Source organism: Vespa mandarinia, chromosome 4 (assembly GCF_050613455.1).
Source record: "Vespa mandarinia isolate Hongniang chromosome 4, ASM5061345v1, whole genome shotgun sequence".
NCBI lineage: Eukaryota > Metazoa > Arthropoda > Insecta > Hymenoptera > Vespidae > Vespa > Vespa mandarinia.
Window position 1 is genome coordinate 10,505,001 of NC_140813.1, and position 16,359 is coordinate 10,521,359.

General features: G+C 36.0%; 1 protein-coding gene across 6 annotated transcripts in view; it reads right to left on the minus strand.

Moving 5' to 3' along the window:
* LOC118443070 (rap1 GTPase-activating protein 1) overlaps positions 1–16,359 on the minus strand; it is a 111,420-nt gene that overhangs the window by 48,433 nt on the left and 46,628 nt on the right. Inside the window, exon 1 of one of the 6 annotated variants that reach the window (XM_085656275.1) lies at positions 14,024–16,182. The exons of the other annotated variants lie outside the window; for them this stretch is intronic. Within the exon in view, the coding sequence (XP_085512401.1) occupies positions 14,024–14,304 (281 nt within the window). The 5' untranslated portion in view covers positions 14,305–16,182. Of the gene's footprint in view, positions 1–14,023; positions 16,183–16,359 lie in introns of those variants that run through there. 6 annotated transcript variants of the gene reach the window in all.

Genomic DNA, 16,359 nt, shown 5'->3' on the forward strand with positions numbered 1-16,359 from the left:
CAACCCTCCCCCACCCCACATCCATTCCCCCTTATTCCTCTTCCACGTAGAATTTTATCGTGCGGTACAGTCGATTTATCCATTGTTTGTTCGTTTCAAACGGGGTTCCTCATTGTACCCGAGTATCTGGAAAAATGTAGGAGGGTTGAAACGATCGTGACTGGGATATGAGATTAACGTTGGCACCCTCCTCTTCTGACCACTCGTGATCGACATTTTTAACCCTATGTCAGACTGGCCAAGCCTTTCGCCAACTATAGCATTCTCTTTAAGGATCGTTCAAAAACTCATAGATCTATATATGTATTTATCTATCTATGTATGTATCTATCTATGTATGTATGTATGTATGTATGTAAAGTCTGTATTGGATTCAATATAAATTTAACGAATAATAAATTAATATTAGATTTATACACGTACATTTATCATATATACATTTTTATTGAAATTTGTTTCACTGACAACAAGTAAATTAAAATGTGACTTTTTCTGTTTTCTTTCCTTTTCCCTTTTAATAATATTTATTTATTTAAATTTAAATATTAATTATATTTGGCATATATAATTTTTTACAATTTATGATAATAATAATTTATGATAGATTCAAATTTATATTACATATTATCATCTATTATATAATATTATTATTATAAAGTAGTGACATAAAATTATATATATATAAGTAATTAATTATATTGGTATAGAATTTTCTATTACTTATTAATATATCTTATTAAAATATATTATAAATTGTTAAATATATAATAGTTATAAATTAATAATAATAATATTATATAATTTGATGAAAAAAATAAAATAAAATTTACGATGTTTATAATATCAATCATGAAATTTGAAATTCGTTAAATTGATGACTTGTAACTAGAGTTAACTAGAGTAAAAAAAAAAAAGGGAAAAAAGAAAAAAAGATAAGTATAACAATTTTGTTAATTCGCATCTGTCAACAAAAAAATCGTATTACCCAAAGAAATTTAAGGAAAACAGATGACGCGAAGATACTAAAGCTGACAAACGCGTGTGAGCACGAGTATGAAATCGCACGCATGTACAATCTATGATTTCGATAAGAGATACGCGTGTAACATACATGATATATTGAGAATGAAAAGAATAGGGCATGTATGTGTGGATATGCATGTGTTTATGCGTATACATATATACATGTGTGTGTACATCGAGCACGCGACGATAGAACATCTCGAGCAACAACATTTTTATCGCTTTTTACAAACGATAAACACGTTTTAACGGCATGTCCATATGTTGGGCAAATGATTCAACACAACGTTGGAGGAAGTGTCATCTATATCGCGTACCAGTGTTTAGAAACTGTTAGATATGCTAATTTCTCATGCTAATTTCATTTTCTATGCGTGCTTTGACCGATCTTCGTTTACACAGACAAGAGAGTCTGACGCACATTTTAACAAGCACATGGAGCATCTATTACCTCGCATATGTTTCTATTAAGAGGACCCCGTATCATTCTTTTTTTTAATTCATTTTTTATTTTATTTCCACACTTTTTTATTTCCTTTTCAAAGGAAAATTTTTCGAATAAATCTCGACGGAAAAAATACGTCAAATTAGAGGAACAAACTTACCCTATCTCCTCCCTTTCCATCCCTCCCTAATGTTTGGATAAATCTCCCTAGAAAATTTGTCCCTTGGAAACGTACACGAAACATTTTTTTTAATGAATCTAATTATGTTCTCGTTTTAACTCAAAAGAGAAAGACGAAAAAAAGAAAAAAAAAAAAAGATAACAACCGTGGAGATGGATGAAAATGATGAAAAACCGAGACACGAAAAGAGGTGCGATTTTGACGAAACGTTGTTCGTACACCGTGAATAATTTAAAATCGTAGAGTGGATCTTTTTCTTTCTTCCTCTCTCCTTCTCTCTCTTTCTCTCTCTTTCTTTCTACCTATCTATCTATCTAGCTATCTCTTTTCTCGTTACAGTGAAAGGAGGAAGAGTACGCGTGACTCACAAAGTGTTCACAGCTTTTGCACACCCTTTTTTCCTTCTTCGTTTCGACGTTAACGAGATAGAAAGGCGATCGTGAATCTTTGTCCCAGCACATCCAGAGAATCGTTTAAACTAAAGGAGGAGGAAGAGGTGGTGACATTTTTTCAAACATTTCTTTTTTCTTTCCTTTAACAAAAGAATTTAAGAAACGTTACTTGTACAATATGACGAAAATAAGAATGATTATTCGAATAATCGATGAAACCGATGAACCGCCCGAATTGAAATCGCTTTGCGTAATTAAAAAGAAAGTAAAAGAAAAGAAAAAGAAAAAGAAAAAGAAAAAGAAAGAAGAAAGGGGAAAAAAGATTATAAAAGGACCATTTATTCTTGTCTGACGAGCCCTGAGAAACGGTACACGTATTGCGCTTTCTCTCTCTTTCTCTCTCTCTCTCTCTCTCTCTTTCTCTTCCTCCCTCTCTCTCTCCAGAAGAGATAAAAAAGCACATACATAAAATGCATATACCTACATATATAATATAATAGAAAAGAAAATGCAGAGAGATAGCTACTCGCAGTATTGAGGGGTATGTAGCTCTCTCCGCGGGGGTTGCGTCTCTCTCTCTCTTTCTCTCTCACTTTACTCTTCGAGGGGCGAATAAGCGTGAGTCACAAAGTGCCCACTGTCCCGCATTCTCTCTCTGTCTCTCCCTCCCTCCCTCTCTCACTCTCTCCCTTTCTCTCTTTCTCTTACTCGACATCCCTACATGATCAAAAAGCACGCATTGTGGAGCGTAATGATAGGGGATAGGGCTCGTGCACGCGGTCCTCTGTCCCATTATTATCGCGATTCCGCGTGCGACGGAATTGCGGTTACGGCGTACGACTCCATTCAGAAAGATTACGTGCTCGATAACGTCTGTTTGGTACAAACATTGACTCCCCGGGCCAAGCATAATCGGATTGATTTAATAAAACGAGTCTACGATGCCTAACATATATAGGTATACACTATATATATATATATATATATATATATATATATATATATATATATATACACACACGTCCATACATACATATATATATATATATTTATATTTTTCCTCTCTCTCTCTCTCTCTTTCGTATGATCGTTCAATCTGAACGCAAAATCTCTTCTTTTCATCATCTTACTTCGAGATACAATACATTTCGTTTTGTTCATCGGGATTTTGTGAAATTCGGCAATTACGGGTCACATGATCAGAAACGAGCATAGGTAAATCGAATCACCGACGCGTTCAAACCCTGGATTAATGGAGATAATTGGGACCGTTTTACGCACGTTAATTCGTTCACCGAACGTCGACGTCGAGAATTTAATTGGTCCATCGAATCTCTAAATAACGCTTTCCACGTGTCATTGAACATTTCCGATAGAAACTTGCTTGGATTTTTTTCCTTCTTTTTTCTTTTTTCTATTAATTCTTATCGTCGTTTATCGACGTTAGTTGTGAATATGTTCCTTTTGAAGAAAAAGAAAAAAAAAAAAAAAAAAAACAAAAAAACAAAAACAAAAAAAATAACAAACTCGAAAGTATACCAAGCCAGGTTCCGAGTCCACGAATACGACGGCAATTCAACATGTCCGACTTTTATTGTTAGTACCACTTAAATACTTGAGCGACCACTTAAATTGTTAGCGCAATCTGGCTTTACAGTAGCGAATTAGAATGGACACGACGTTTTCTCTCGTTGTATTCAACTACACGATTTCGATTTCATTTTATTTTATTTTTCTATTCTTTTCTTTTCTTTCCTTTTTTTTATATCACGATACTATGAAAGGATTCGAAAGGTCAATCGGATTTCGAAAGAGGTCCAAAGAGGTCCGTAAATCGATACGTGTGTCGACTTAGGTCGGCATTATGTGAGAGGTTTACAGATATATATGTACATACACACACACACACACACACGCACGCACACACACATATATACATATATAATAGGCCAACGGTACGTCGCACAAATTCTTTAACGCGATAGTAATCTCTTGATCGCGATTACAACTTCATAGACGACGTCTGCCTAATCAGATTCTTTTATTCTCATGAATAGATAGATCTTATCAAAAAGAATTTTTATTTTTACACCATTTATCCAAAAATAAAAATAATTTACAATTATCTATGTTCCTTTCTTACTTTATTCCCCCCCCTCTCTCTCTCTCTTTCTTTCTCTCTGTCTCTCTCTCTCTCTCTCTCTCTCTCTCTCTCTCTCTCTCTCTCTCTCTCTCTCTCTTACTCTCTCTTCTTTTTTTCTCTTTCATTAAATATAGTGTACCTAAATCGCGAAGCACTAACTGGTTAAAAGAAATAAAAAGAAAAAATAAATAAATAATAAAAAAGGAAAAAGAAAGAACAAGATTAAAAAAAGACACAGAGTAATACCGAATTAGACGTTTCTAAATTCTAAGACGTTCGAGAAATGTCATACAAGCTCTCACCAAATTTCTCCCACACGCAAGAAAACCGCCCGCCGAGACTAAATCATCGAGTTTATTGCGCTCTCTCGAGCGGAGAACGAGAAGGACGACGTTACATTCATACCCTTACATACATACGTACGTACGTACTTACGTTCGTATATGTAATACATAACTACATACGTAGAAACATACAGGGCTTTTCAAGAGATACCCATTCGCGCCATACACATTCCGATCGGGATCGTTCTAAGAGAGACCCTTCTCTCTCGGACTTGGACTCTTTTCTCTCTCTCTCTCTCTCTTTCTCTTTCTCTCTCTGTTTCTCTCTCTTTCTCTCTCTCTGCCAATTCATGGACGAGTTTACAACCTTCCTTTCTCTTTCTCTTTCTCTTTCTCTCTCTCTCTCTCTCTCTCTCTCTCTCTCTCTCTCTCTCTCTTCTTACGAGATAACGTCGCCACGGCCACTTAATTGCTCGTTTCCTGTCCAGAAGAGCCAGCTTGCCTACACCCACCCTCTTTCTCTTTCTCTCTTATTGCATCTGCATCTTTGACCCTTCTCTCTCTTTCTTCCCCCTCCCTCTCTCTCTCTCTCACTGTCTCTCTCTCTCTCCTTTCTCTTTCTTCTCTTTTTACTGCACGATCATACTCTTTTTCTTTCTCTTTCTTTACCGTCTTCCTTTCCATCTGGAAGTGGACGTGTCTGGAGCGAGAGGAAAGACGCATTTCTCGTCTTTTCGAGCGTGTGTCACGTGCTCGCGTCACTGTACACGCTTCTCTTCGGATAAGATCGAACCATCGACGGACGCCGAGACGATTAGCTTTACCATTTCTTCTCTCTGCATGCACATATACATAGGTGATATATATATATATATATATATACATACATGTGAAAGAGTGAGAGGGAGAGAGAGAGCCCTACGCAAAGCTTTCTACGTCCGTAAAACGTTCTCTTTATATTCCCACATCTTCCCCATTTCCTCCCATCCCCTTTCTTCGAGCATCGTATTTAAATGTTAAAGTCGAACAAAAAGGTCAATACTTTTTTTTTCTTTATTTGGTCATTTTTTATGTTTTTTCCTCCCACCCCTTCCAAAATGTAATATCGTTCGTTTGCGATATGATGACGCGTACGATTAAATTGAAAGGAAAATATAGATATTTAAGTATGCAAATACTTAACGTTAAATCTTCGAACGACCCTCTTGAATTATAAATTACACGTAAGAAGTTAAATGGGATTCGAGTGGATACATAATAAATATAAGGACTAAATTAACTTGAAATGTTACAATTTTTTTTCGACAAGTTAACATGGCCACGAAGCAGAATATTACCTACTTACTTAAGTACTTGTATTTAATTTCAATTCTCAATCGGAATATATCCGATATCTAGAAATAAAATCACGCGCTCGCTCTTCCCCCATTTGAAAGGCAGATTATAGGGAGAGTGCTACTTTAGAATGCGTTCGACGTTTTCTGAACGATAATACCTACGTGCTTTTATACACATTTTATATTATATATATATATATATATATATATATAAAACGTAGATTTCGTTCATCCATTGGACATTTTTCAAAAATACTCGTTCAATTCTCGATATATACGTACATATTATAAATTCGAAGAAGGCAGATCATTTTTAATTCAGTCTACTATTTAAAATTTTCTCACGAATCTTTCAGTCACGTAAACACGTAAGACAGGAGAATAGATAATGTCTTTTAGTTGGAAGGTATAAGATTTCGTTAATACTCGTCTAACGTGATCCTGACACGTTGCCATATGGTCGTCAATACCATAGCTAATCTTTATCGAACCTCATCGATCAATATTGCAGAGTTTTGCATTAAGACCTTTATACTTCTCGATGGTGCCAAGGGTAAGTTATACAAAAGTGTTATGCACATGTCCAACGATCAAAAAAAAAAAAGAAAGAAAGAAGGATTGATGATAGTGACACGCATGCCTTGAACACCATAGCTATAACTTTGAAAATCAAGCATGAAATGGCTAATAAATGTCGGAAGGTCGTTTCTCTTTTGAACCGTTTTAAATCTTAATTCGGTCTTGGTAGAAATATTTCAAATTATATATTACAAACATATGTATATATTTTTTTTATACAAATATTTTTTTTTTATACAATAAATTTTAACAATGCATGATAACAACTTTTTACTACATATGATTTACTACAAATGATCATTGCTATATGAATATTCAATAAAAAAAAAAAAAAAATTATAAGTATCCATTTAAAAAAATTATATCAGTCTTTTAAAGATCACAAATAACAAAAATAAACAAATAAATGTTTATAAATATTTTGAAGCAGCCTCAAAGCTGTGCAAATTTTCTTAATAAATTTTCTTGCAACTTTAATCAATGTTGAGATATTTGCTTGCAATTTCTATGAACGGATACACCTTGTGTGAATGTGTGTGTATATATATATATATATAAATTTATTATACATGAATATATATATATAAATGTAAATATTATATTACTCGCTAAATAAATCCATTAAGAGAAGCAACAATTTGTTTGATCATATATGAAAACAATTCAAAACGTTCGGGGGGATAAATTCACGTGCAAAATGTTTCGAATAATATACACATACATATAGATTAGTCGAACTCGCTGCTTCATTTTCAAAAGACAATAACTACCAATCGAGCGTTCACGCGGATTTAAAAGGTCATACAAATATTTACTCACTCGTTTCCTATTTTATTTCATGATATCTATCGATATTTCGTATCGACGATACCCTTATTTGTGTTGGTCCGATTGATCTCTCCTGAATCAAAATTTTTCTTTTTATTTGTTTTTTTTTTTATTTTTTTTTATTTTTTCTTTAGTGTATGTGTTTATACGATATACCTATGTATTTTAGTATTTTATCGATGGATCATTTATCAAAAGGATACGTATCGAAAGCATACCAACCCCAGGGGACAGAAAACGATAAATACATTTTAATACATTTGATTGTATTTTATTTTTCACAAATACGATATTCTAGGAAATTTATCCGATTAAATTTAGAGCTTTTGTACTTATTCGAAACAATTATTAATGGTTTCGTATTTATCTACAATATTTTCTTTATCGATTTACTCGCAAATAATGTATGGAATGAAACAATACCTTCAATACCTAACAATACCTACAATAGACAATTAAAAATTAAAAATAAAATATTTAAATGTACGTACATTTAAGATGAAAAAAAATCTGAAAATATTATACTATCAAAATATCACATAACTGTGAGAGATGAAAGGAAGTTTTATACAAATTGAAAGGAAGGACTCTTTAAGATGAAAAAAGATTTCAAAATGTTATACTATACAAATATCACACAAATAAAAATATATTTTAAATATATTTAAAATAAAAACAAAAAACAAAAAACACCAAAACGTTATGCTATGCACAAATATCACGAAAAGTAACAAAAGGAAACTCTTATGAAGATTTAAAATAAAAATTTAGGATAAACAAAGAGAAAAAAAATTTCAAATAAAAAAGAAAATAAATTTTAGATAAAAAAAAGGAAAAAAATATAAGATAAACAAGGAAACATATTTCAAATAAAAAGAAAAGAAAAAAATTTATATCTATCTATGTATATATATATATATATATATATATATACACACACATATGTGTATAATATATATATATATATATATATATATATATATACACACATATGTGTATAATATATATATATATATATATATATATATATATATATATATATATACACACACATATGTGTATATGTGTACGTGAATGTATTTAAGTAGCATAGGTTTAAAAGAGAAGTCAAGCTAATCACAGGTAATATTTATACGTATCCTACGGAGATTTAGAGGACGACCGGTCGAAAGGACAAAAAGGGGAGAGAAGGGTGGAGAGGAGGAAAAGAGAGGGGGGTCAAAGAGGGTGCAAGGAAAACGTCAAGAAAGATCTCGCGAGTAATCCTCCCCTCGTGTCGAGCGTCCCCTCTGGCGTGTTAAGTCCCTAGTAATCCGCCCTCGTGATTTCGATGTTCTGAGTCGAGGGTCCTGCGGCAATTTAGTAACACCAACGAGAGAAGAACCGATATACCGTGCACGATGTACCGCTCGGTCGAGGATGATTTAACGATGGGCTAAACTGTGGCTGCCTTGCTTTAAAGGGGCAGGGAGGGGGAGATGGAACGAGACGGGGGGATACGCGTAATTTTGAGCCACGTGGGCGGACGCACGTACACTTAAACGAAATTAATATATCGCATAGATGTAACACGTAGAAACGAACGAGGCACGTGCTTCATATTTCGTTTCCTATCTCTCTTTCTCTTTCTCTCTCTCTCTGTCTTTTTCTTCTAGTAGGAAAGTACAAAATTTATGTGCCCAAATTTTCTCTCTTTTTCTCTCTCGCTCTGTTCTTCTCTCTTTTCTCAGTTTAAATTTTAATAATTTTTAAATTTAATATTTAAGATTATTTAAATTTAAATTTAATTAATATATTCTGTTATATAGATATTAAATTATAAGATATAAATAATGATATTAAATTTAATAAAATATTGTATCATATAATTATAATTTATTTTTCTCTATTATATACTATATAGTAATTATTATAATTAATAAAAAAGAAAAAGAAATATTTAAATTTAATATTATATATATATAATATTAATTAAATTTCAATTTAATTAAAAGTAAAACAAAAGAAAGAAAGAGAGAGAGAAAATAGAAAGAAAAGAAAAAAGAAAAGAAAAGATTTATTATGTTCTTAAAGTTTGTTTAATATTTTTCATAGCCTTATTAACTTGATTCACCTATCGCGAAGTTTCTTGTTAAGTATAGGCGATAATATCGACCATGAGGATTTATGACCAGAGATACAAGGACATACCGTGTGGAAAGTAAAAGAAATCATCATTTTTCTTCGACTTTGATGAAACCGACTACGATATGGCGTAACGAGAAAGTAACTCAGACCACAAGATCTCTCTCTCTCTCTCTCTCTCTCTTTCTCTTCTTCTTTCTCTACTAGCTCTAACTCCTTCTACGATAAATATTTCTCAACAATGTATGCAAGTATATACATATACGTACATACATATGTACGTAGGTATGTGATATATTAAATCGTCGAATTATTTCCAGCATATTCAGCGGTGCGTTATTCGTTATCGAATTTAACGACAAAAGATAGCGGCTCTCGAGCGTATTCGCCTACTCCACGACTCGTCAAAACCCATAAGACGCTCGAGTAAGTTCAGTAACGTGGTACATACTTATGTGTCGTGTATAGTTATTTACTATACCGAGTGACTCTTACTGAAGAGAGAAAGAGAGAGAGAGAGAGAGAGAGAGAGAGAGAGAACCCGGTCACGATCTCGAATATCGATATACATACATGTAAGAATGAATTCGTATTTGGTATCTCACCGCTGACAGAATTTCCAGACCTTTCGTATTACTCGTCTCTTTCTCTCTTTCTTACTCTCTCTCTCTCTCTTTCTCTCTCTCTCTCTCTCTCTCTCTCTTTCTTACTCTCTCTCTCTCTCTCTTTCTCTCTCTCTCTCTCTCTCTCTCTTTCTCTCTCTCCCTCTTTCTTTCTCTCTCCATGTGTCTCTGTCTCACTGCTCTTTTCTTGGAATTCCATGCGGCGCTGAATCGTTACTGCTATTACACAATGGACCATTCTGTTCGATTATTTCTCGTTTCCGCGAAAGAAAAAAGAGAGAGACAGAGAAAGAGACAGTGAGACAGAGAAAGAGAGAGAGAGAGGGAGAGAGAGAGAGAGAGAGAAAGAGAGATAGAAAAAGAGAGATATCGATAAAGTCATGTAACTTGATACGAACGTCACGAAATTAAGAGAAGCTACACGTTCAAACGAGTTGCTTTCAATTGAGCCTTCAAGAAATGAATATTCCAGAGAGAGAAAGAGAGAAAGAGAGAGAGAGGGAGAGTGAAGGAGGTAGGATGGAAGAAAGAGTGTAATCTGTGAAAGCGCGGTATTATTCGAAACTAATTTGATCGTTTCGACGGAGAAGAAATGACGAGATGGAAAATGATTGAAGAAATAAAACAAGAAGGGGAAAAATAAAAGAAAACGAGGACGCGTCCGTGAGATACGTAAAGAAAACGTTCACCGTGATAGGGTGAACGTCGTGTAAGGCGGTCTCTGAAATAAATTTCAACATAGATTATACGCGTTGCCGAGTTTTATTACGCGCGCTATACTAGCTTTGTGACTTTTTCTTATCGCGAGACATGATTCGAAAGAGAGAGAAAGAAAGTAAGAGACAGAGAGAGAAAGAATGTACCAACTGTTCACGCCAACGAATAACTAACTATTCTTGCGAATCACTTCAAGTGTTATATATCATGAACGAATTATTCTAGTCCTTGTGAGGGGTTATCTATTGCTCGCATAACTTGTTCCTTTCTTATCATACGAATCATTTTTCGTTCGAGGTCACGAAAGACAGAGAAAGAGAGAGAGAGAGAGAGAGAGAGAGAGAGAGAGAGAGAGAGAGAGAGAGAGAGAAAGCAGGAAAAACATAATTTCCGTGTATACCTGATTAGGATAAGTTGAACGGTCACGTACAAAACAGATTATATTTTTTTTCTTTCTTTATTTTTTTGTTTTATTGATTTTTTCTCTATCAATCGTTGATTAGTGATTTCGGAAAAAAGAAGAAAAGTGAGAGACAGAAAAGAGAAAGAAGAAAAAGAATTCAATCATTCGACGAACGAGATCGAACTTGTGTATAGGAAAAGTACTTACGTGTGTGCGTTTCATATTTCCTTTAAACGATGGATAATTAATTTATAACAGCTGTCAGGAATGAGATAAAAAGATTGATACGTTAGCGTGTTTCTTTCTCTCTCTCTCTCTCTCTCTCTCTGCTTTTCTAACTTTTTTTTTCTTTCTTTTTTGTTCCAACTCCATTCGAACCGATTATCCGTTAGTTACAGTAACGTCCAATTCAGTATAGTATTCGTTCTATTAAAAAAAAAAAGTGATAAGAATCGTTGTGGAAGGCAAGCAATATAAAACAGTCTATCTTCGAGTTCGAGTTACGAGATCGTTTAAAAGGAAATCCGTCGAAGGAGATGAGATGACTGGTAACTTTATTTTTTCTTTTTTCTTTTTTTTTTCTTTCGTCGTCGTCGTCGTCGTCGTCGTCGTTCTCTTTTAAACGGTCGATCGAAAATCCAGTGGATGGCAGCTTCCGTTTCGATACAGAGCTTTGATTCATCCTCGTAACAAGCGTAAAGACGCGAGAGTAAAGAGGAAATGAGGAAGAGGGGAGGAGGAAGGAAACGACGAGGAGTAGAGACGAAACTGTGGCAGCTGCGACTTTTACTTTGCGAGAACCTCACAAATATGCACAGATTATGTATATATACATAAACACACATATATGTTGCGTGTGTATACATAAGAAAGTAAGAGAGTAAGAGAATGAAAGAAAGAGAGAGAGAAAGAGAGAGAGAAGTCAGAGATATCGCGCGAACATACAGCCACTTGTTCTCGGATTACACGGTGGTAATACACATATATGTGTATATATATTCTTTTTTTATCAGAGAGAATATTCACGAACGTCTATCTTAAGTATACAAGATCAAAGGTGTATGTGTGTGTGTGTATCCCTTCATGTGAGGGCGCGCATACGCACGAAAAGGTACCGCAGTTTGGTACCTTGAATGGAAGGTAAGCAAGGTGTAAATTATCTTCAATTTTCTCGCGGCACGTATTTAACGAAATTGCCGGAATAGCTTGGCTGCCGTAACATCTTCGCTTCTCTCATTCTCTCATTCTCTCTCTCTCTCTTTCTCTCTTTATCTTTTTCTTACACGCTCTTCGGCAAAGGGAAAACGGTGTTTCCTTCCAGCATGCAAATTCCATCGCTAAAATCGGCTAAATCGTCGGATAAATCAGAAAGCAAGCGCGTCTACTTACGCGTTCCGCTCCTTCTATTCTATTATACGCCTCGGTTAAAATTTTCTGTACTGTTATACCTGCTGAGAAAGGTTGTATTATGGTACATGCGTGTGTGCAACTTAAAGAAGAAGAATAAGAACAAGAAGAAGAAGACGGGAAAAGAAAAAGAAGAAGAAAACTTCTTTTTAGAAAGACACGCGAAACTTCAAAGCGATGCAAACGCTTCAAGTAGACGAGAAGTAATCTTCGAAGAGAAAGAGGGAGAGAAAGAGAGAAAGAGAGAGAGAGAGAGAGAGAGAGAGAGAGAGAGAGAGAGAGAGAGAGAGAGAGAGAGGAAATCCGGTCCAAGCTGGACCACGACCGCTTACCCATATTCATAACTGTGTAAATATGTCTAACAACGTAACGCACGTATAGGGATGAATATTTATGACGAAAGTAGAAAGAAAGAGAAAGAGAGAGAGAGAGAGAGAGAGAAAAGAGAGGCGCTGGGGTCGGCTCTCGGATTACTATAATTCCATTCGCTGCAGCAACATCTTTCGCGTCTGTATGCATAATGGCTTACGATATGCACGAACAAATTACGTTAGATGTCCGAGAACGTGCCACTGAGAATACCGACAAATTTGATTCGCCGAACGAAAAGCTGGACCCTACTGAAATAAAGCTATACCCTCGGGTAACCCCCTTCCCCCTTTTTATGATCATTGAAAATTTCCTTCGTTCATAATTAATATATTTGAGTAAGTATATTTGATCGGTTTTTTTTATATTATTTTTCATATAAAAACGCGTTTTTCATTTTTACATGTCAAAAAATGTGTTTCCACAGAGAAAGAGAAGAGAGAGAAAGATAAAGAAAGAGAGGGAGAGAAAAAAAGAGAGAGATCTACGTGTCTTCGTATGTTTAATTTTGTTTTTATTTCTTTCTTTTTTTTCTTTCTTTCTTTTTTTTTTTTTTTTTTTTTTCATTTTTCTTTTCTTTTTCCCCAAACGGAGGCACGGCAAAACAAACGATCAGAAACCCGTAATCATAATTTACGAACGAAATATTTACGGACTGTCATTTGCTAAATTACCGGAAGATTACGTCTAGTTACCGAAGGGACTAGGTGGCTCGTGCAAGCCTAACCCATCGAGACACGACGATAGTCGGATCTTACTCTTCTAAAGTGGCTAAACACGAAGACACACGTAGTAAGCGCCACCGCCGTGGTAGGAAGAGATGAACGAACGAGGACGCGAAGCCAGTTACTCGTGGGATCCGAATCGTTCGGACCGAGAGCTAAATTATAGGTCGTTCGTTGTAGGGCTTGGAAAATCTCGAAAACGATCGTCGATCGTTAAAACTAGCAATTCCGATGAGATATACGTTAGTGATCTCAACTGATGGAAAGAAAGGTCACTGAACGATCATTTCCATCGTATCCAACGTGAACTTCGTATTTTGACGATTTTTATTGTGTTACGTGACACGTGAAAAACCATAATTTTCAACGATTGATCATAGAATTAAGATTAACTTAAGGATAAATGGTTTGTTATTATTATTATTATTATTTCTTTTTTTTACCGTTTCTTGGAGAGCAGCGTATAGGACTCCTTCGATGCGGTGCAAAGTCTCATTCGCATTTTGCGACCGAGCCTATCGGCACCACGCTTCTTTGCTATTCCGCCTTCCAAAACTGGCATCCAGGCAATCTGGCATCCACTAAGACGATCGACGATCGAAAGGATCGTAAGGGCACGATCATTTGCACGATCGTACAACTCTTTCTCTTTTTCTTTCTCTTTAACACTCTTTGTACCCAGGGTACGAAGGAGTACGTAGTCCTCCGTGTTGTAAATGTGCATACATACACGCGAGTGCACGCAAACGCACACGCACACGTCACACGTCACAGGCACGAACGCCCACGCTGCTACTTTTTCTCTCTTCTCTTTATTTCCTTCCCTTCTATTCTCTTCTCACGAGGTTTCTCGATGTTCAACCGGTGCCGATTATTAATCACGATCGCCTTCTCTCGCCTACAATAATTACTGTTTACTTGAAAAAGTTTTTCCACCGGTGCTGGAACAAGGAGACTGTTGGCGGGCAGACTGTTCTGAGTAGGGGGGTTAGAGGGGGTGGTTTAAAACGTAATTCACCAAGTACCTCGACTCCTCCCCCTCATCGCGTTTCTCCACCCACGAGATATTCACCTAGCGATCGTTTACTTCGTTCGGATCGTTCAAGTAGATAAGGACCTATCTTGATCAGCCAAGGGTCTTGATAGCCTCCGGCTATACGTAGAAATAAATATTTTTTTTTTTATTTTACAGAGTCCCTTTTCTTCTTTCGCGTTTTCTCTTTTTCCAAATTTTTTTTCTTCCTTTATTTATTTCTTCCTTTCCTTCTTACTTACGATGAAGATGTATCGATCCTCTATTTTCTTAGAATCGAACGTATTCTTGTTTCCTCCCGACAGTTCGATCTATTCTCTCGTAGGAGGAGAGTAATCTCACTTCGATGTTTTCCAGGACAAGCTTTTCTCTTATTGCACCAGCCGTGGACGTCGAAAGATGTTGGACGAAGACCCACGCTTCTCTCTCTCTCTCTCTGTTTCTCTCTCTCTCTCTCTGTCTCTCTCTGTCTCTCTCTCTCTCTCTCTCTCTGTCTCTCTCTCTCTCTCTGTCTCTCTCTGTCTCTCTCTGTCTCTCTCTCTCTGTCTCTCTCTCTCTCTCTGTCTCTCTCTGTCTCTCTCTCTCTCTCTCACTCTTTCTCTCTCACTCTCACTCTTTCTTCCCTTTTTCTTCCCCACGAAGAAACGTTCCAAGAACGTGAGAGTACTCTCGGTGACTTCTCGATCAGAACCAATGCTAACATACAAAGGCAACAGAGAGAAACTTCGAATGTCCAGTTTTTCTATTAACGATACTTCTCTTTTATCTCTTCACTAAAGATATGTTCCCTAAGGCAATATAGCTTTCCCTTTCGATCACTTTTTCCTCTTGATTTTATATTGAAACATAACGATCGATATTATAAACATAACAATGAATATACATGATTTGGTTGATAGGACGTCCTTTTACCAATACCATTAGAGAAAACACATTAGACGAAACAAACGTGTTGATCTGTCACGAGCGTGTTGGTATCGCCTTTAAATAAAAAAAGAGAAACGGATAATATGTCGAACGGGGGGAGGGCAAGAGAGGGCAGGGGAGAGGGTGTCTGCGTTTACGATACGAGTATCCTCCTCCAAACAATGAATACGCTTATCGTTCTGGTAAACAACACACAGGAGAGACGACTACGTCGTTGTAGTTATTATACACGTGACTTATTCCCCTCAAACGACTTTCTAAAAGTATCTTAAACTCGCTTTTATTATTCCCGTTCGTCAATCGATATACATTCTAATCGATATCTCTATGATTATAGACAATCGCGATTAATCTCGATGAAGTAACGTGATACGTCGTAGTGAGAGAGACACGAACTATAAACCCCCTCTCGTAAGGCCCCGCAAGCGCGGACTGCCGCCTCTGGCACTTCGTCGCTGCTTGCCGGCGACGCCCGTTAATCGGATGACCTTTGGTGGGGGTAAAGCTACGGAGCTGAGGAGTAGGGGATACGCACGGTCCCAGCAAAGGAGAACGATCCCCACTCTTCTCTTTTTCTTCGACGCGCCGAGATATCTCAATACATTGTGTCGTCACTCCGAGAAAAGCGCGCTTTTAATGATCGGAGAGACACTTATACTTGCTAGATCTTTCTTTTTTTTCTTTTTTTTTCTATTCTTCTTTTTTTATTTCGCACTTCTTTCTTTAAGATAATAATTGTGTTGGTATCTCGATTATAACCTTCGAACTTTCGACAGATAGCGATTTTCCTAAGCTGCAATGATCTTTCAAACGAGATCA